Here is a 22,673-nt window from a genome sequence, read left to right as displayed (position 1 = left end):
TCTGCAATTTACACATCACATACATTTTACCTCTGAATTTGACAGGGATGAAGATAATTTTTTAGAAACATTATAAATTTGAGAAAAATTTTAAGGAATTAGTATATTTAATAAATTTTTAGGGATGGGGATGGGACTTACGATGTCAATGCTCTTAGATGCTCACAGATAACATCTATTAGCCTATTTTTCATTTCTTGTCGTTATACAGATCTCGTCAAGAGGCTGTTCCTCACTTTTCTTGCAGGATTTGTTTACTCCATATGTGGCGTTTTTAAAGAATGTGTAAAAATTTGAGCACTTCAATTATGTTAATTCCTAATAAAAAAATATAAATAATCATATTTATTAACTATATTTGTCAAAACTATCAAAGCATTTAGGTACAATTTTACCTATCATATTTATATAATAATAATGGAGTCGATATCATTCCCACTTAGCTAAAAATTTATATAATCATTATTTTATCATTATTTACCATTGAAGATGCTTTATACGGGAATAACTAGTAAGTATATTTCCCTCGGTCTCACTTATTTTGTCACTAATCAATTTTTATATTTCATTCCATTATATTAAATAAAAAGATAAAAAATACTTTCGAAATAAGTTAACATAAATAATACATAAATTATCAATAAAGCTTAATGTGGACAATAATTTTGGAAAGAAGAAATGAAATGGGGTGAAAATGAAGGAGGGAGTATTATTATAGTCTTCTTTCCCTCAAGTTATTCTTTGTCAATCTATATTTAAATGTAAAATTTATAAAAAATATGCTAAGTTGTAGGTCCGCTAAAATTTCGAGTTGTTAGGACGAAAATATAACCTGATTATATATTATTTTTTATTTTTAGCAGTGTTTCTCGCTCGAATATTCCTTACTTAAATGCTCAATTTTGATCAAAAAATGGATCATTAACCATCATTTTTGAAACACTAATTTTTATTTCGTGCGAAAATTTGAGGGTTAGATTCTATATTATCTTTAACAATTTTTAATATTCTCCTTTCGGTTTTGTCTGGAACGTTTATTAAACACAAGTTCACATCCCTATAAACCCTTTCATTTAATCGATTTGAACAAGTTTAATATTCTGAGTTGTCCCACTATGAATTTGAGTTGCCTTGTAAGTGCTGAATAAGTTTCTGCATATTTCTTGACCCAGTAGAGCTATTCAGCCGAAGGCTTTCATCCAAACATGGCCCATACATGCTTTTTGCAACTTATACTAAATACTAGTGTTGATTATTTTTTGTTTATTCGATAGTAAAAGTAAACATTGCAGATTAAACCGGGAAGTATCTATTATTCAACACCAGATTTTACGATCAAGGGAGCTTTAGCAATAGCAGTTTTGGAATTCACGAATGCAGTCAATGACTATCATCCTGTACAGCTACGATACTCTACATGAGTTCTTGACTTTAAACTGCTCAGAGAGTTCAGTGCGTTCCTCAGGCTAATTAGGCCGGCTAGATAGGTTTTACTGGTAGAGTGTTTCTAGAACCAGAACTCAATAGAAATGTGAACAAAATTTTCGACCTAGAGTACATCAAGAACGGAAAAGATAGAAATCCAGAGTCAGAAACTAGAGACACGACGTAACTCTCAGCTCGAGGAAGATGCAGCAGCCAATGCTTTCAAAAGAGAAACAACATCAGCTGATGATCCAAGAGAGTAGCGAGCTCTGGAATGAGTTCGATCTACTGTACAAGAAAAGTAATTCTCCATCTTCAGATCAGGCACATTCAATGATGTCTTCTTCCCTGAGTTTGGCAGAGGCTGTTCACTTGTAAGATGAGATGCTTTTGAGACACATCCGCCGTTTTGCAGTTTGAGATCAGACATTCTGTCGCCAGGAAACTTTAGTGCCTCACTTGTCTTGGTTCTTGGAGTTTCAACCGGAAGCTCTGGGTCAAAGTAAGAATACAGATCCTCATCCTGAATATAAGAGGAAAAATACGTGTTAATGCCAGAATAAAAAGATCAATTAAACTAAACCATGTTCTCGACTGAGAGGGTAAAACTTATCCACAACAATCCTTTGTCATAACTGAAACCATAACCAACTAGAAAATAACGCCTTGTAAATTGAATGCAGTTCACAGTGTTGGGCCATGTTAATAAAGACACTCTGTCTTGCATCAAATGTCAAAAAAAAATATATTTCATATAAAGAAAAAATGGTAATTCAAAAACCGCATTTCCACAGTCTTTTCAGACCTTAATTTTACACTATATGCCTTAATGAAACTATAGAATACCCAGTATGCCTTGGGGGAGAAGTTGGATTAACGTGCAATCAGTCAGGAACAATTTTAATAGGAGACCTTAAAATGAATACAATTAACTGTTGGTCTGGGCAGAAAAGTCAATAGTCATGACTCATATGATACTATACTGGAGTTGCATAATTAGATGCAAACATTCTCAAGGAGCATATCAAAGTTGGGCAACGAATGTTGAAGGTCCATAAAACAAAAATATAAATTTAAGGTGCTTAAAGCTAACCATGATAAGAAACATACCTTCTCCAGAAAGTGTCCTATGCACAAGACATAATCAATCTGTGTTGGATCTGAACTGCCTGCAATTTCTCCAAGTATTCTGTGAATACCTGCACCCTGTTTTGAGAAACAATATGGTCTAATGGCGATATGTATATATAGTGATATATATATGTATTTATATTAATCGGCTAACTGAATCCAGATATGCAAACACACGAATCAACAATCATAAAAATCAGATCACCTTTGTAATGCCAACAGCTCTGACCTCAACTGAATGACTTCCTTGATTAACATCAACAGGCGCATTTGAAAAGCCAGTAAAGAGATGCTGCACCAGGTCTATAGCATGACTTCTACCAAGCTCAACATCTGCAATCATAGTAAGATTCTGAAAAATGTTACAGATGATTTGGAAAGAAGCCAAAATTTTAACTTGAAGGATAAAGGATTAGCCATATAATATACCTGCATACTTGTAGTTCCATACAACTGAAGTATCTCTGAGCACAAATTGTGACTTTGGCGTCCTTTTGATAAAATACTCAAAGACAGGCTGTAGATTTTTTAGAAAGGAAATATAAGAACAGGATACAGAACGATGTTGGAAAGAGATGTAACCCCTCTTTGTATACCTTTACGCAGTCAATCCAGTCTAAATTTAAGTTCCCTGGTATTGTTGTTTCCCATTCTCCCATTGTAGGGCGCAAAAAAATCCCATTCTCGGCCGCCAACCACATGTTGTAATCAGAGAAGTTCTGTAAATGTACATACTTGCATCAACACGACAGTAACAGAAGGCAAAAAGTGTAAATAAAAAAGATGTTAACAAAGGAATTACATTATCTAAGACAAGTTTGCTGCTACCACTGAGGACAACAATAGTTGTCTTCTGGTCACAGCACAATTCCATAAGGGTGCTTTTTAATTCCGGATTCAACTTAAGTATCTGATCTTCACCTCCTCCACCAGGAGTATCCACTGGTTCAGTTAAAACAGCGTTGAATCCCTGTAGGTTTGCTGATCAGTAATATGAAATTATACATTTTTATGAACCAGAAGCATCCTAGATATATCTGGAAAGGAAAAACATTTTCTTTTGCTAACTAATATATTATTTTCTGTCAACGAAAATATATATGGATTTGAATCTGGAACTTTCTATAGTTAGTATGTAGGCATACCTGTACACATAGATAGCTTGATTAATAAAAGGAGCATATTATAATATCATTAGATAGCTTGATAAATGAAATATTGTAACATCACGAAGTTTCACAAAAAAATTACTTAAAATAACTAGTATAAATTTCTCTCCTGCTTTAATTTAAAATATAAAATATCAATATATTATTGCTCTCTCTTATCATATATTTTCTATGCGATCTACTTCTAGAATCAGAGATCTCTAGGCCAGTTTTGTATGCAGTATATCAGATCAAATAGCTTCTGAACAAACAAGAGTATTTACTGCTCGCCAGTAACACAATATAAAACAAACACAATGTAGTAGATGCAATAAGCACATGGAAAAATAACGCGCCTCAGTAAATAACATCAAAATGGTTGGTAGAATTCACTAGTATTCGGGAGCATAAGATTGTACCAGTATGAGTAATCTATTATTTGACTGCAAGTAGTGTTCTATGGCATCTGTGACTGGGAGTGCGGGTGGAACTCCTTTTATGCTTTGAGCATCAGCCAATTCCCTACAAAACACCAGTTGATAACTCAGAGCAAGTATCGTAAGCTCTTTCTATAAGAGGTTGATAACTGTAATCCATATGAAAACATTTTTTGAAACTAGCTTGTTGATACTTGTTTCATTCCAACTCATGATTCAATCAACAGACAAGTCACTTGTGCTAGGATGACACATCATCCATAAAACAATATAACAAGATGATACAGAATGTTTTAGTTGTAGAAAGGTGAGTACTCGTTGTTTACAGCAAAGAAAGATATGCATGTGAAGGATATCATCAGTTATAGGCATACCAGCTAATAACTGTAATAGTCTACAGTACCTTACGAATGCTTCAGCCCATTTCTGAGAAGTATGGGTTATGACATGTTGGAAGTTCAATGCATGCCTTTTCCTTCTTTCATCATCTTTCATATTTAAAGCTCGGCCAATTGAAGAAGCAATTTCTGCAATGTCCCAAGAATTAATAAGGATTGCTCCAGCACCCAGAGATTGTGCAGCACCTGCAAACTACAAGTGTTTCAAGAGAATGAGAATTCACAAAACTAACCAAGAATTATTACTCCAATTAGAATTTATATTTGGTATCCTTTCTTCCCGCGTACCCGATTCTTTCCAATTTTCTACTTCATACTATTCCGATTATTCTTTAATTGTTTAAATTCAATTTATCCTCCCAGCTTCCTGTTTTTCCACTTCTGCATTTGCATAATCATGAAATTCATCCCACTCCAACAAATCTTGAACAAACGACTCCAAGCAAAGTTTGTAAAGAAATTTCAAAAAAATTCTTTATTTACATGGTTCAATTGAGACGCAATAAAATACAAGATAAATAATCAACTGTAAAAGTGGGTATCGAAGTATTTGTGCAGAACAGGAGACAAAGCTAATAGTTTCAATTTAAACTCCTGTTTTCCGTTTCATTATTGTTATAATATCAATCCTCACAATCCCCATACTAACAATCATTTAAATTTGTTAAACTGCACCCCCACCCCCTCCCAAAAAAAATCAAAAAAAGGTCAGCATGGAAGTATGCAGCAATAGAAAACAAATAGAGGGTATGACATTTACTTCACTTAAAATGAGAACTCCTTTCTTTGAATCTTGGCAAGCCACAAATTCAGAGCTAACGAGATTCATTCCATCCCGCAAAGATGTGACAAGAGAAACATCTGATTAACAGAGATAATAGTTATAGCAATTGGTTGATATCTATACATATGATTTTAGCACATTTAAAATTGGACAATGGTGTATGGTAATAGCAGCAACCATTTTTATATGGCATACACGAGGTAATATGACCAGTTGTTCCCATAGTTTTAATATATGACAAATTAAGGATATGCTAAATTTCTAGTGATGCTCCGAAGAAGACATAAGTAGTATAAGATAACCATTTCTTGCACGAAAAATTGCAAATCAGATCAAAATATGAATCATATGAAACACTTATACACTAAAATTACCACCATGAGGAATTTGAACTTTAGTCAATAATAGGCTGTGCATGGAAAACATTTCCTAGTAGATCCATAAGAGAGTTGTCTACTGAAGTACAACGCTGAGAGGGCTGGAGAACTATAGGTAAGGAGGCCTTGGAGCGATAAGATACACAGTTCCATGATAGAAATCCTGGGACAAATTATTCCCTTTAAAACTAGTCCTCTGACTCCTCAATTTGTACCAATTCTATAAAGAATTAATGAATTGGAGAGCGGTCCACTTGATGTTTGCATGAAAAGAATATCATATAGGAACCCGAATGAACAACGCTTGTTTGAACAAGGTAACCTAGGCACATAGCTTGTATGAACAAAGCTATAATCCCTGTGCATTGTTTCCTAAAGCTAGAAGCATGTGTCCAGTAGACGCTCTCAGAAAGAGAAGTATGGCCAAAAAGTAAAAATATGGCAGTGACAGCTCAGAAGGTTACCTTTTAGTCTCATTGGCAGGTGGCTTGCCTATGATATTTTTTCATTTGGAAGTGCAAAAGAGAAGAGAGAAATTGATAGAGGTGCCTTTATTGTTGTTTACTACCATATATCATATAATATACCTCGAGGACCCTATAGGTTGGTTTTTTTCCAATTCCATATTTATTAAATGATAATTATGTGCTTAATACATGTGTGTATAATAACTCATTGTTGATCAAGTCAGCAACAAATACCTTTAAAATGTAGAAGGAAGATACTACTGATATAGTATCAGAATCATGTGAAGTAAATGCATTGTTCAGAATTGGTTGGGGTTACAAATTAGTGGCCTATGTAGGCACAGAGACATATAGATAAATTTATACATTTAACATAGCATGCCAAAAATGAAAACTAACCAAACCAAGTTGCTCTTAAGAAAGGAAACATATGTGCAAACTAAACAAATACTCCTATAGAAATTTAGCGCTTATTCCGGTGTTTAGTTGGAAGCAACCTAAACTGACATTTTTTTGGATACTGGAGGAAAAAGTATTAGCACCTGTGACCGCGTATAATGCACATAATGTATGAAACTCGAGATGTTGGTCCTGTGAACATAAAAGATATGTTGCTTAGATTCACCAAAGATTACTAAAAACATCAATCTAACTATCATAAAAAGGATGATAATGAGTTTTCGACAGTCAACATGTCATCACACGCAGCAATAATACTGACCATATTTTAATTACAGATAGCCTAAATTATCTTTGTTTCTTCTTGCCGTTACAATCGTCAAGACTTGAGAATGTTCATATATGTAAATTTTGGGAGAAGTACTATGCCGATAATTTATATGCATAAATAGCTAATAATTAATCACATGAAAAACCTATACCCCAAATGCAAGAAAAAACATTTAAATAGTTAACCAGAATTCTAACATAATGTACTGAAATTTTTAAAACTGTGTTGTCCGTACTCTTTAGTTCAACTTAAGTCCCTGACATGAGTACACTCGAAAAACAGACATCGTATAAACCCCCATACTCTTTATTATGCGCCAAAAACATGGACAGATATTCCATGTTGGACACTTCCAGAACATAGTCTATAGATGATCATAAAATTGTACAATTTATAAGCTTAGAATGATAAACTTATGTAGGATAACATCTGTAAAAAAATGGTAGAAATCCTTAGTGATTAAACCCCAAAACAATCACCCCGAAAGGTTTAAACAATCGAGAAATATTGATTTTCAGCATTTTTTAGGTAAAATCTGAAAGTTATAATTAAATGTAATACATAATAATCATCTAACATAAAGTGTGTGTTGTGTGTGTTTGTGTATATATCTATAATTAATACCTACCACAAAAGGAATCACTGAGTCTAAACTATACCAGGTAGCTCCTCGCATCAGGTATGCGGGGAATGTCCAAAATTTTATATGCAAACTTCAAATAATTAGTAACGTTACTTATTTTACATTATACGAAGAGAATAATTTAAGGTGATCAATATCTAAGCAACAGAAGCGACAGTGTCTGTTTTAACCAAACAATAGTCTCCGACAACATGTTATACTGATTGAGCAAATACATGAAGTAATTCATGCCCTGTAGTACAGCTATAGTCATGCTCTGTAAGTTGAATGTATTTTCACAAGCCAACTTATAAATTATGCCAAAAATATACGTATATTGCCCACAATATAAATCTCATAAATTAGCAGGATCTGACATTTTGACATGTTTTTCTGCACCAGGTACTTTTATAACCTGTAATGTAATACTTAAAATGCAACATTTGTCTACAGTGTACATGTGTGCTTAAAATATGAAAATATTTTGCAAGTAAGTGAATGTATAGAAGAATAAGACTGACCAGATGAATTAGTGGAACCTTAGAGACTGTTCCAAATCTACCATTGATGCGCCCAACAAGCTTGTGGACCTTGCTTGCAAGTTTTTGATCTGCACATTGTGTTTAATATTAAAAAAGCATGATGTCACTAACTATTGCAGAAAAAAAGAAGAGACCAGCCAACCAGGGTCAAAATTAATAACGTCATTGCAGATTGAGTTTTGTGATTTGATCGATATTTGTCGACATTGACATTCTACTCATAGCACTATGAACTACTACTACAAAAGAAACAAATTGACACTTTCTGAACAGAAACTAAATTGGTTAAAGATGAACACAAATGTACTTTAATTAGCCTGCTTGGACTAACAAATGGACTTTAATTAGCCTGCTTGGACTAAGCTCGGTAAAAGTATGGAAATTGAAAAACTTACAACACTTTCAGCTAGCACATTTCGGTAACATGAACTCAAATTCACTAGGATTTTATTCACTCATTGTGCTTTATGATGAATTACGCAGGTACTGCTTAATTAACTGCATGAGTGTGTCCCTATTATATATGAAACCTCTGATAACAGGAAACTAACATCCCAACACTTACATTAACACTGTGTTCCAGAACCTTTTTTGGAGAGAAAAGAAGAGAAGTTAAAAAAGATTCATTTCTTCATCTTGTTCCCGAGTAATTCTTTTAGAAGAAAAGAAAAAAAAATCTGAAGATTTGGAAAGAAGTTTCCTTTAATTTTGTTCGCAATGTAAGAGGAGGGGAAATAAGCAATTTTCTTTTCTTTTCTCTTCTTTATAGGATTCGGGAAAATGATGTAAGAGAAGAGATGATCTCGCTCCTTGTACCAGCAAAAAGTTGAGATTGCAATCTAGACCTAATCATAATGCCAAGGGTACTGGTTAACTTCAATAAACATCGGTAATGTACTATTATGTGTACTTTGAAAATTTCTGATGCACATACTTGTTCTATATTGTAATCAATAATTTCTCTTCATGCATTTTAAGGTTTATCACTTCCAATTTGCTGCTCTACATAGGTTGCTATTTTCTGAAAGCGTTATTTTCGAATAACCATCAATGGTTGCATTTTTGTTGCAGATTACTTATTACTTTATACTTTCAATGAGTAACAAATGAGTCTTATCCCTATACACTTTTTAGGTATTAAAAAATATATAAACTACATTGGCAATTACAACATCTGAGCATAAACACGAGAATTTCCTAATTATGGAAATATCCTCAAATATCTATCTATAAGGCACATAAAGAATAGGACAGGGGACTCTTTTACAACCATAGTAGCTGGCTGCAAAGTAAAGGGAGACAGCCCAACTTCTAATGTCTCAAAAACCTCTTTAATGTATATACCTAGTGTGAGGTGCACAACAAGAGTCAAAAAACAATAATTTAGGAAACCCTTTAAAAGTTGTTTCTTTCCCAAATCTTTTAGTGTACAATCTTTGTAACCTTTTAAAAGTTGTTTCCTTCACAAATCTTTTAGTGCACAATCTTTGTGAGATGTATGTTCAGACTCAACACATAAAACAAAATATTACATATGAACCAATTAGATACACGGCTACATTTCCCTACACCAAAAGTACACACGAAAGAAACAGTCAAGTCTCATAACATATTAAATCCATTATAGATATTAAATTCATATTAATGTTCATTCACACAGTATGATATAGGAAAAATAGTATAAGATCTCTCTTCTACCCTGAACATCAGAAAGTTTGTCATGGCAACTTACTGTGACCTGAGTTCTGTTAAGCTAGACATAAATCCGTACTATACTTTGGGCAAAATTGATTTACTTTGGTTGATCATGTAGCTGATTTATATAACTTACTGACATGCACGTTCGATGCAATTAGAACTAAAGTCCGTTTACATGTCCATAATGTTATATAACTTACTGACATGCACGTTCGATGCAATTAGAACTAAAGTCCGTTTACACGTCCATAATGTGAAACCTCAAAATTGACTCTACTTTTTAAGATATATATAAATTGCTCAATAAAGCTGAAATGGAATCCCTTAATGTCCTGAAGACATAATAGAATCTTCCTTGTGTGGGAAGAGAAAAAATCCACCTGGCAATTATAGAAGATGCAGCTTTATTTTTATGTAGTTAACAGACACACCCACCCACCCTTGTCTTTGACAAGATTTAAATCCTCAATTTCCCATAAAGGAGCGAGGTTAATAGACTGTTGGCCCAAGAGGCCATTGGTTAGATATAGCTTTTTAGATGTTATGGATAAGATGTACTAACATTCTAGATGTTGTGGACCAAAAAAATTGCAAATTCATAAGAAGAATGTTGAAGAGCATACATTCTGGAATATCTGTTGTTCTTGGCACTGCTATCTGCAGCAATACAACTTTGTCACGTAAATCTTTGTTGTCTTCAAGAAACTTTTCAAACGCCAGTATCTTTTGGAGAATTCCTTTAACCAAATCAAGGCGATCAACACCTAATATCACCTGACCAAAACAATCAAGGAAAAATAAACATGAGATAAAGCAAACATACTATCGTGTTGTTTTCTTTCTTGAATAATTCCCGAGTATAAAAATAAAATACATCGAGCAGTCTCTTCATCCACCAGCACTAGAACCACACATAAAAATATGTACAACTATGTTCATCATCAATTTAAATCTGTTGGCCTTACGCTAGGCTTAACTACAACTTAGTACTATTAGAAATCTAAGTTTACAAATTTCTAACTGTCAAAGAAACTACCCAGGTTGGCAAAAATCCTGAGTACAATATTTATTGATTATAAGCGCAATTGCTGCCATAGCCGTATATACAGGGTCTGCTATCATAAAACAGTATGTTTCCACAAAATATATTCGGTTTTACTCTAATGTGATAAGAAGTCTATCAGTTGGAACTCGGAAGATAGATGGACTAGTCAGTGGTAATTGGATATCGCCTAGGCATCTTAAAAATCACTTCAAACTTTTGCACTTCACTATCTCACTTGAAAGGCATGAGAACGCACAAAAACATCCAAGTTTAATCAAAGGAAAGACAAGAAGATACGAAGTCTTCAACTTTCATACAACAATTACAGTCATGCCCTCTGTTCTTATTTTACAGTCGTATCTCCTGGGGGTAGACATGGAACAAATATGACTTCATAATACATGAAAGTTTCCCAAATGAGACTCTCTGTTGAACAGATGCAGTAATACATATTTTTGACTAGTATCACGTCGGAAGAGAAAAACAGCAGAAAAGTGGAAAACAACACCAACCTTACGCCCAGAAAATTCCTCTGTGAATTCTTTAATGCACTCTCGGACTATAGGAGTCTCAAGAGCTTGAAAGAATCGATCTGAATCTATCCCCATTGGAAACTGTCGTTTTACCATCATTAAGAAAAATCAATGATGGCCTCTCAAAATTCTAAAATTACAGAGCACATGTACTTGACGTGCTAATTAATATTAGTACTGAAGTACTGTGATTAAAATAATAGAAAAGGAAAGAAAAAATAATTGGAAGAAGGAAGAAAATACGTTGAGGTAGAAAGGTCGATGAGATGGAAGACAATTAGACATTCTTGTATCAGTCAATCTTTATGTTCTTTGCTTATGGAAGGAAAGAGAGGAATGAAACGACTATAGACAAACAGGACAAAAACAACTCAGTGACTTGGTACCCTTTATCATTGTTTTCTACTTTCCACCAATTTCAATCCCTTTTACCCTCGGTTTATATATCTCCTGGTATAGTACATTTGTGCAAGAAAAACACTGCACAAGTGCTCTTGAAGGCAAAACGTGATGATACAAAATAAATTATATTTAAAGTTTATTCTGCACATACCACAGCCACACGAGTTAGCCTTCCTTGATACTCTATTCCTGCTAGTGAAGCCTCCACTCCAAGAATACGAGTACACGTACTAACAAAGTGTCTCACGTATTCAACAGTATGGAAACTGAAGAACCATATCATGGAATCAGTCTCGTGCCAAGGACCATATGTAAATATATGTACAAGTTGGTCAGGAGCTCTACAACCACCCAATTCAATCAGAGAAACCCACATTTGTATGTGAATAAGCTCACTCTTCATATAAATGTAAAGAAATGAAGCCTTGTACTGCAGGAACTTAGATTGAGACAAAAGCACGATATAGGTGAAGGGTTGATTTATATAATTTTTCAATTGATTAGTTAGTATCTTCTTATGTTGTGCATGTAAGACAGTAGGACCGGATATCATAAATCAACAAATTCACGGTTGTTACTAATTACATCTCAAAGTCATATTAAAGAAAAATTATATATTAACCATGGACCAAAGGCTTTGCTGCAAAAGGTTCCTTATGTCCAGTATCGCATTAAAATTTTCGTAAGCAGATAAATGTATATTATATCAATTTCAAATCAATTTCCTCCTAGGATTCAAGTCTCCAGTTTGACATTATACAAATAATGTCATGTCACAACTCTATATCAGATACAATGGAACTCACCCAAGTAAATCAGCAAAGAGAAGTGCATGCAGCAGTTCTGATCGAGACAGCAGGGTCCTGTGAACTTCAGTTGGTGGAAATGGTGTGTGAAGAAACCAGCCAACTTTCAGTTGGCTGTTGTGTTCCTTTAGGTATTTGGGAAGGAACATCAGATGGTAGTCATGACACCAAACGACATCACCTTCCTTGTAGTGTTTGATTACAACATCAGCAAATATTTGGTTTGCTTTTTTATATGCATCAAACTGGGACTGATAAGATCTGGTTGTTGCAGGGCCATCTTCTTGAGAACTTCCAAGATAATGGAAGAGAGGCCACAATATACTGTTGCAATATCCATTGTAGTACTGATGAAAAATCACTTCATCAATGAATACAGGTAAACAGCTCTGCAATTTAGAGGAGGGAATCTTAAGAATCATTCCCAGAAAAGTGATAATATTAAACTAGCAATGTCACCGGCCTAGTGTGTTATTTCCAAAAAAAATGTGGCAAAGAAGAATCCTGATATATAAAACAGATGCACCTTCTCAGTTAGTACTTCTGTTAAAGACTTCCGCTCAGCCTCATCTGAAACATGGATACCAGCCCACCCCACATAGCTTACCTCAAATTCTTTCAATCCTGTAACAGACAAGAGTACAAAAGGTTAATACTGATTGTCAATGTAAGAAAACTATAAAAAAGGGAAGTGGCAACATATAAACAGATACTGTTGTATACAGAAAAAATCCTCCTAACTGGAACAGCCAGATAAATAAAGATGAATAGAGAAGCATCAGTGTAAAACTTGCCCAGAAGAGCAGTCACTGGCCCACCAGCACTTATGTCTAAAGACCAGGAATCCTCAATTCTGACTGCTGAGTATGGTAACCTGTTAGATACCACCAACAGCCGTGGTTTCAAAGCCATGCCTTCCTGAGGCTTTTTTGATTCATTGCTACATGTATGGGAGGAGGAATACCCTTCCGGATATATTTCAGCAGGGAAAGTGCCTGGACCAAGCCTCTCCATTGATGGCAGTTGTAGCTCAGAGATCTCAGAAACGCTTTTAGTATCACTTGCCTTATTTGACGAAGCCTTGCTGCCCTTACTTAGCTGTGTATCTCGTAAGAGCTTCTCTTTCGAGTTTGAAGGAACAGATAAGCTAGATTTGTACTTATTATCAGACATATGGAACCTCTGAAAGCACAAGTCAATTGCAGTTAGAGGTTTTTATAAATAGTGGCCAACATTGTTATAAAAATAAGTAAACAGAATAAGCTTATTAGAGGAAGAGTAAAAATTATTTTCTATGGTAGCCTTACATAATTCCTATACGATAAACAGAAACAATCAGCAAAACCTCATTACATGAAGCAAAATTTTTATTTTCACTATTCAACAAATTCTTATATAAGAAATGGAAGTAATTGGGAAAGTCTCGTTATAGAAAGAGCAAAACGTATATTTTCTTGTTACATATAATAACCTCATCAGGCGAAAAAGAAAAAAAGAAGAAAGTATTCTCTACTAATGTACAAATTTTGTCATACAAGAAACAAAGGTTTTCAGCTAAACCTCAGTATGAAAAAGAAGTAATATTTAAAGCAGGCATTAATACTGCTAGATCTAATATAAATCGCATTAACAGGCTTCTCATAAATATGTCAGGAAAAACAAATAGTGTAACTCTTTCAGAGATATTACAGACTGAAGCCTACAACTAGTTTGAAAATTTTAAGAGGAAGGCTTTGAAAAAACTCAGTCAATACCATGGCCTAATCAGCAATATTTCAGTAACAAATTAAACTATGAGAAATAAAAATAGCAATTAGATAAACATAGAGTAACCTAATTTATTTGAATTGCTAATTATAGACAAAATAGTTCATTTATATACAAAGGCGCAACCTCAAAGCACAGGCTCATTAGACAAAGAGCATTGAGTGATTTGTACAAACTGATCTCATTCTATCTAATATGTAAAAATAAGCATCAACACGCTGCACATCAAACACGTTAGTAACAAGTCCTTATGCAGACCTTACAAGAAAGCACAAACGCTACTGTATAATGCAGAAACCTAAATCGCAAATATGCAGAACCTTACAAGAAAGCACAAACACTACTGTATAATGCAGAAACCTAAATCGCAAATATCCGGAAACAAGTGCTTGGTGCTAAATCAGTTCAGTCGTCAATTCAAAGTCGAAAGCACAAACAGTAATTATTGCAACAAAATTTGATCATATCTTAAGCCAAAACTTCAAAGCACATTAGACAGTTGAGTGATTTGTACAGCACTGTAATTAAATTACTGTATCTGATATGTATAGGCATCAACAGTCTGCTCAGAAAACACATTAAGCAACAAAACTTACTGCAATTCCTCGCAAATAATAACACACGCTATTGCGCTACACGAAAACCTAGAATCACAAACTTCAAAGCACATTAGACAATCAAAGTGACTTCTACAGCACTTACATGGCTAATATCATTATATCTAATATGTACACCGAACACATCAGTTACAAAACCTAACACAATTCCTAGCGAGAACTCACAAACGCTACTATTCAATACCAAAACCTAGCTCTCGCAATTCTCGAAAACAAACTTCAAAGCACATTAGACAACCTAATGACTTCTACAGCACGAACATGACTAATATCACTTTATCTAATACGTACGAGCATGAAAACTCTCCACAGCAAACACATCACTTACAAAACCTAACACAATTCCTCGCGAGAATTCACAAACGCTACTATTCGATACCAAAACCTAGCTCGCAGTTCTCGTAATCAAGCGCATTGCGAGTTTAATTAATTAGACATCAATTAATCGTCAAAACAAACTCACATTAAACAATGCATCGAAACTCTCCTCATGACTTACAAAACCTAACGCAATTCCTCGCGAGAACTCAAAACGATACCAAAACCTAGCTCGCAGTTCTCGAAAACAAGCGCATTGCGTTAAAAAAACAATCAAACATCAATTAATCGTCGAAAACAAACTCACATTAAGCAATCAAACAGCAAATTCAACTACAAATCAACGCGTAAAAATAAACGATGAACGTAATCTGACCTAATCAATAACTCGAATCGCCGATCGTAGAGACGTTGATGATTTGCGCACAATCTCCGAGGCGAAGAAGCAGTAATGAGAAGAAGAAATGAGGAGAGTAGATGAAAGTGAAAATGTGATTGAATGAAATGAAGAGAGAGAGAGAGAGAGAGAGAGAGAGAGAGAGAGAGAGTATGTGTGTGTATATATAGGCGGTGGTGGAGATTTTGAAAATAAGAGAGAGTAGTGGTGTGAGTGTGAGGTTTCACCGGGAGTTGACGGAGGAAAAGCCATGCAAGGGGGCTGAAGAGTTTGTGAGCGAAGGTTACGAGTTGCAATAATTACGTTGAGAGTTAAAAGGCTTGGGAGTTGTTATTATTACCGGTAACCGGCAATTTGGGTAATTGTTACCGGAAACTGGAGAGTGATCGAAACAGTAATTAAAATTTGTTGGCTCTTGTGAGGAATGAGGATGTAAATTTGCAATCGCAGGTGATTTGGGGGGGCGTATAAATCGGGATACTCAGCTAAATTGATTATTTTTATCATTTTTCATTAATATATACAATAATTTTTTTTAGATAAATTGAGTCAATTTTAACGTTAAATCATCAATTGTTAGTTAATACAAAATATTATTAGAATATCTATCAAAACTATGTTGAGATTTGAGATATAATTTGTGAAAGATTATAAATTTTTTTATTACAGTTAAATTTCAATGAATTTGACTTAAACAAGTCAAAGCATGTCCATTTTAATTTTACTACTCCCTCCGTCCTATTAAATTCTATACATTATTTTTTAGCACACTTTTTAATACTTCCTTAAAATATAATTTCATTATATTTTTTTTAAAGAAAATCTGAATAAAAGTTTTATGTTTAAACTTTTATTCAAAAAAAATATTAGAAAACTATATTTTTTAGAAATATCGAAATGCGGGCAAACAGTGAACGTATATAATCTGTTTGGACGTAGGGAGTAATAACTTATGAATCAAAAGTGAAATATTCACTAAATTGAATTTGACTTAAATAAGTCAAAACATGTCAATTATACTAATAATAACTTATTAATTTCATATAACTTAAAATGAAATATTCTTATATTGATAAATTAAACGAAACAAGGAATCGAATAAAACTAATACATTTATAGGATAAATTATATAATTATATTGAACATCACTTGGATCTGCATAAGATATTTGTGTCCAACTTCCTCCAAATTAATTATAGCAAAAAAAAAAAATCTCTCCCAAGGGCAATATCGAATAAAAGTAATAATTTTTTTGGTAATTTTTTTCAAGAAGTCATATATGATCAGTTCAGGTGGAGCTCGACTGTATGGTTCTGTCCCTTATCCACAAGTTAGCTATAAAATAATTGAAATGGTCTTAATCAAGTATTTGACTTAAATGAGCCTCTATAACCTGCAAGGTGCTGTTGACAATCTTAAGTTCACTTGTCGATGAAGGACCAACTCTATTAAAAGGAACCGAAATTGCTAGCCAAGTGGTTAAAAGCATAAGTAATTACATTATATTTCACCTGGTGAGCCAACAAGAACAGAAATTGCTCGCCAAGCGGCTCAAATTACCGAGTCTAATCCACATATACAGATTCACTCCTAAAAAATATTATGAGGAAAAACATAAGCGGGCAAACTATCTGTTTCACTTGGTGCGTAAACAATATAACAGAAACTGCTGGCCAAGTGGCTCACAACTACGAGGTTTAATCCACATCCAGATTCACTCCTCTTTACAGCCTGAAAGAAAAGCGAATATCTGGTTATAGTACAGAAACCAAAGCAACATACAAGCAGAATTAGTTCAGAACTTACGTGAACATTTGAGGCCGACTTCGGGTGAGCTGAGGTCGCTTTATTGGTGAAATGATGAGATTTCTCAAGGTCATTGATGGGTTCCCTGCACCAGATCCAGATCCTGCTCCAGCACCAAATGCAGTTGGATTAATGCCTCTTCTGTTGCTAAAATCAATAGGCCCAGCTGACTGTTTTACAGGCGAGCCAGCGGAAACATCAAAGGGACCAGAATTAGAACTATTCTTTCTCGCTGCTGAAGGCCATATATCATCTCGAGGTCCTGGAGTAGCAGGAGTGTATGACGGCCAATCTGCAAAAAATAAGTCAACTAGTTTTTTCGCAAGTATACAACCAGTGCTAGCTATATAGTAATTATTAACTATTGCACAATTGATATTTTACAACATTTAGCTAATGCTTTTAAAATTATTAGTGATTAACAAGCCACAAAAAAAGGAGATGCTGAGGACAAGTTCTGTAGGCCATATGCATTTAAAAAGAACAAAATTAGTTACCTTTCCTGAGAGGATCTCTATTATGCATCATGTCAGCTGGACTTGCAAACAAATCAGGTTCAGTTCTGGAATAGAAATTGTTTGCAGGTTGTATTGCAGTTCTTTTAATTGACTCGTACTCGGATCTTAGCTGATCATACATTTCATCAAGCTTTCTTTTTTGTCTGGTGGTAGAAATTAACAGCACATACCAAGAGGTGATCAATTGCCAAATAAAATAAAAAGATTGAGATCACGTTTCAAGTAATAAACTTGAAAAGAGAATCAAAAGGAGCACTGGCCTGGACTTCTCAGAAAACTTTTCTTGAAGTTCTTGCTTGTCTTTGGATAGACTCTCCATTTCTTGTTCCATCATCTGGCACTTCTTTGCCATTTTCTGATAAGCAGTATGAACTTGCTCCATTTTTTCTGTGAATTTTTCTTGCATTGCCTCACATTTTTGCCGGCACTGAGCCACGATTCTGTTCATCTTGAACTGCATCTCCAGTTCCTTCTGTCCAATGTAGAACATCACGCTTCTGTATGCACTTTTCATCACTTGTTTCGTATCAAGGAAAAGTTATACTATATCTTACACTTGCATAAATTTAACACCAATCTTTAAAATAAAAAGTTACTGTAATAGTTTTACATGCACTATTTCCTTTCTTCTTCAAGTTCATACCTGGGAAATGTCTGAATATATATTGCTAAATATACACAAGATAGACAAGTTTATAATATTTTATGAACACATGTACGACTTAAATTGAAGGATACATATTTGAGGAGATATCCCAGCCATGGCCATCTGCAAGGAAGAGCAAATTGCAAACAATCAACCAGAATGCTGCAGGAGACTAACTACCAATTTAATAATATGAGTCATAAAAAAGTAGGGAAGGACATGGTTTCTAATGGAAAGCAAATAAACTGTAAACATAATGAGTTATATGACACATGCTTGCAGCTTACTTACATTGGTCCACTCATCAGTTGGATTGACATCAACAGGTCTCATAAGACTGACAATTTGAAAAGCATAACAAGTTAATATACAGACAAATATACAGAGTTGTCGGTGATTCTATTCGTCTAATGTGCAATATACTGATATGTACTCAAAATCACTTCAAGAAAACAATAAGATTGTGCTAAATAATCAGAAGGCACACTGTTTATTAAAGACTTCTCCATATAGTTGTGACCATTTCTTAAGAGTTCTGGGTCTAAATCTTTAAAATAAAAAGAAATAATTACTCAGCAAAACTCAAACTTGGTTGAGTGAAGTTACTTACCTTTTAGAGAGTACTTGGTCACATATTGGGCAAGCTGCATCATTACTGAGAATCCTACCAGCATCCTCGGTACCTATATACTTATTAAGGAATATAACAGTAACATTCTTAGCATGATCAGTAAATATAATTCTAAAATTAGACGACTACGTCATCAGGATACACAATAGGTGACCACAACTGGTTGTAATGGCTTTCCCTTCTAGGTCCCTCCAGCATGCATTGCATCTCATTGTAGCTTTAGCAATTATACCTAATTCCAAAATACATTTCAGCATAACCAGCATCTGATCAGGATATTTTCAAGTTTTTATTTTTACCGTAACAAGTGTAACAATTAAGTCTTAGATGGAACATAAAACTAGTAAGAAACGATATTTTGCTAATCAAGAAGCTCATTTAGTAGGTTAGTTAAATGTAAATCATGTATCGACATACTGCTCTTCATACTTATGAGCTAAAAATTGGGGTTCTCAAACATAGTACTAAAGAGATTGAGTCCAACATTGAGATCAACAACTTATACAGAAATACGTTGGATTAAAAAATTTGTATAACATCATTTTACATGGACCGGAAAGCTTTCATTAGCAATCTCCGGAAACCCAAGTAAAGTAACTCCACTCCGTATTAGCATGAAATAGAGTATAATTTTCTCCCGAAAAATCATGGGTGGACACAATAGAATTACATGGACAAACAACGTAGGCCAACCCAAAATTTAAGGATGAATTAACACATAATTTCCGTGATTAGTCATGTTGTCTTCTTAAAATATCTTCTTAACTGATTAGTAAAGTAAGTTGATAATTCTGAGTTCGAGCCATGAAGAAGAACATTGGTAGCTAATTAGTTTGGACTGAGTCCAAGTAACACAGAGTATTATGTAGTCTATGGAGGAAGATTTAATATTATGTCCAGTTGTAGCAAGAAGTATGTATCTGAAGACTGAGATTCCATGAACACTAGATATCTATGATGATTTAACCATTGCTAGGAGCAAGTATTGTAGACACCATATTTGATAATCAACCTTCCTAGTTGAAGGAGATGTGTTACAGGACAGTAGTTTGACAATAATTATGTACGTAGATGGGTGTTGCGACATACAACATATATAGAGAGTTTAAATGTAAGCTTTGTTGGTGAATATGTTCCTAGTTCAGATTGCAGGACAAAAACATATAGGAATAAGAAAAACCTCATTGTCTTAGACTTTCAATCTAGGAGAGACATGCATCTGCTACATACGAGTACTCAAAAGATAAATATATTTATCCCCAACAAAAGATCAGAACTATAGTTATCCCTAAAATTAAGTGTAACTTGCCATAACAGATCAAAAAAAGTTTCCAAGACACCAAACCAAGAGGTCTACTGGTATTAGGTTCGGACCAGTATATTCCAGTTTAAGCTTCAAACAACCGGAAAATCAAAGCAATAATTGACATCGATAAATAGATTCTATTTACCTTCTTCATATATTAAAATGATCTTACTCGGATCTGTTCCATGTAATTCACATGATATTAAAGTACTATTTCAAAATATAATCATCAAAACAGGACAAGTTTCGACAAAAACATGTCATCCATCATATTATTCCATTTAAAAAGCAAGTTTCAACTGTCGTCAATATACAGAGAAAGCATATATGAACAGGAGAATGTAGGAAATCAAAACTACAGTATTTACAAAAATGTGGCGGATTATGTATTCGTCACTGCGATCTCTAAAGCAAACAGAGAGGTGACTAGAACTAGGTTCGACAACCCAAAATACTAAACTTGTTTCATACTTCACCAACCTGAAGTGTCTATCAGATAATATATCAAATTATTATATGAGCAAATCTGATGTGTCTATAGGAGGAAAATTCATAAAATTAAATGACTATATCAAGTTAACAACTATTAAGCTAGACACGTATAACATAATTCTCCAAAACCGAAACTACACTCTTCATATAGAATCCGAGAAATTCAATATTCGTCACAACAATCCTGCGATTCCTAGAGCAAACAGAGAACTCGAAAGTAAGATCGTATGTCAAGTTTCACAGCTCCAAAACCTAAACTCTATCCATTCCATATTTCAGCAAAAGTGTCAACAACGCAGAATTTAAAATCGAACGAATTGAAGTTATACTAGTTTCCTAAGATCGAAACTACATTAATTACATCAAACCTGAGAGATCATATATTCGCACTGTAATCACGCAATTAATGAATCAAACAAATAAACAAACACGAATATAACTCGTAAATTAGGGTTTTGAAGCTCAAAAATCTGAAATTCATCAAATCGCAGCTAAATCTCAACTATAATTAGGCGGCAAATCAAAATATTCAAACAAACACTCGAATCACAATCACATAGACATACATACATGATGTATTTGAACCTAAATCATACTTACAAACGAGTACGATTTGCAGCGAACTTCGAGTCCGATTGAATTAACAGAAATCCGGTGAAGTCGGAGAGATTAGCCGGCGAAACAACGCGAGACGATGATGAGAGAGAACAAATTGAAACTTCCTTAAATTCAAAACTGAAGAGAGAGAGTATGAAGATGAGGTCTTTTAAAATGTGAGCTACTATGGATTGTAATTTTACTGTATCTGACGGGGAAAGCGGGGAAACTTGCCGCGCGATGGATATTATACTATAACTTTTTAAAAATTAATGAGCTAACTGCCGAAAAAACCATTAAAGTTTTCTCGAATTTGTAAATTAACCATGATTCCCTCACTCCCTCGGATACCAATAGTTATTTACGTTATTTTTCAGTAAGTTTTTCAATTCTCGTTTAAAATATAATTTTATAATTTTTTTTATTTTTTTGAATAAAAGTTTAATATTTAAACTTTTATTTAAAAACAAATTAAAAAAATATTATGAAACTAATTTTATAAAAGATTCGAAATGCGTGTAAATAGTGTATCCAGCGGGATGAAGAGAGTACTATATTTTTCTGATTAAATGATCTTTTAACCCTTAAAATATATAACATTGTACGAGTGACGGACACAAGGGTCTAGGCCGGCCCCTATGAATATTTCTCAATTTTATTCTTGTAATATACATATTTGATCAATTGCAAGTGCTGAATAACTGGTTGAGTGTCCAGTTTCATCTCTTGGACATCCGGGTTTGATTCCTGCTTCACCTTTTTCCATTCTTTTTCAGCTTTTTATCATTATTTGTTGCAATTTTTTTTTAATTTTCAGCTTCTATGATTTTAAAATGTTTTTAAAAATTATAAACACTCCTAATCTTTACTTTAGTAAAAAAAATTGAATTATACCTTCAAAATTAAACACTTACTAATCTTTATATTATTTTTTTTAAAATTATTTATACATTAAAAAATTATAATATAAAACCGGCCCCTTAAATTATTGTTTTACGTCGGTCACTGGTTATACACATCAACTCCAAATGTT

The 22,673-nt window shown here is 34.0% G+C and overlaps 2 protein-coding genes across 5 annotated transcripts; both read right to left on the bottom strand.

Annotated features, from left to right (window-relative positions):
- Window positions 1–1,235: 1,235 nt before the first annotated feature.
- Window positions 1,236–15,897, bottom strand: LOC141695191 (alpha,alpha-trehalose-phosphate synthase [UDP-forming] 1-like). Its single transcript, XM_074499452.1, has 18 exons — window positions 15,624–15,897; window positions 13,340–13,727; window positions 13,072–13,169; window positions 12,546–12,934; window positions 11,891–12,005; window positions 11,317–11,418; window positions 10,383–10,533; window positions 8,041–8,129; window positions 6,710–6,758; window positions 5,300–5,400; window positions 4,545–4,732; window positions 4,124–4,226; window positions 3,359–3,526; window positions 3,153–3,275; window positions 2,986–3,073; window positions 2,762–2,889; window positions 2,536–2,631; window positions 1,236–1,948 (listed from the first exon to the last, which is right to left on the bottom strand). Exons 2-18 carry the CDS (start codon window positions 13,716–13,718, stop codon window positions 1,616–1,618), a joined length of 2,700 nt encoding a protein of 899 aa, XP_074355553.1. The 5' UTR covers window positions 13,719–13,727; window positions 15,624–15,897; the 3' UTR covers window positions 1,236–1,615.
- A 1,223-nt stretch (window positions 15,898–17,120) lies between these two features.
- On the bottom strand, window positions 17,121–21,888 carry LOC141695228 (E3 ubiquitin-protein ligase CCNB1IP1 homolog). Of its 4 annotated transcripts, none has more exons than XM_074499485.1 (9): window positions 21,644–21,884; window positions 19,388–19,477; window positions 19,225–19,297; window positions 18,906–18,951; window positions 18,707–18,737; window positions 18,229–18,484; window positions 17,948–18,111; window positions 17,451–17,712; window positions 17,121–17,375 (listed from the first exon to the last, which is right to left on the bottom strand). In XM_074499485.1, the coding sequence occupies exons 2-9, from the start codon at window positions 19,455–19,457 to the stop codon at window positions 17,369–17,371; spliced, it is 909 nt and encodes a 302-aa protein (XP_074355586.1). In that variant the 5' UTR covers window positions 19,458–19,477; window positions 21,644–21,884; the 3' UTR covers window positions 17,121–17,368. The 4 variants fall into 4 exon arrangements, with proteins under 4 accessions (XP_074355586.1, XP_074355584.1, XP_074355587.1 ...); XM_074499483.1 differs by having other exon boundaries at window positions 17,451–17,742; window positions 21,644–21,882; XM_074499486.1 differs by lacking the exon at window positions 17,121–17,375 and having other exon boundaries at window positions 17,447–17,712; window positions 21,644–21,888.
- Window positions 21,889–22,673: the final 785 nt, after the last annotated feature.

The sequence above is a fragment of the Apium graveolens genome, chromosome 11 (genome assembly GCF_009905375.1).
Source record: "Apium graveolens cultivar Ventura chromosome 11, ASM990537v1, whole genome shotgun sequence".
In the NCBI taxonomy this organism is placed as follows: Eukaryota; Viridiplantae; Streptophyta; class Magnoliopsida; order Apiales; family Apiaceae; genus Apium; species Apium graveolens.
This window is presented reverse-complemented; position numbering and strand designations above follow the sequence as displayed.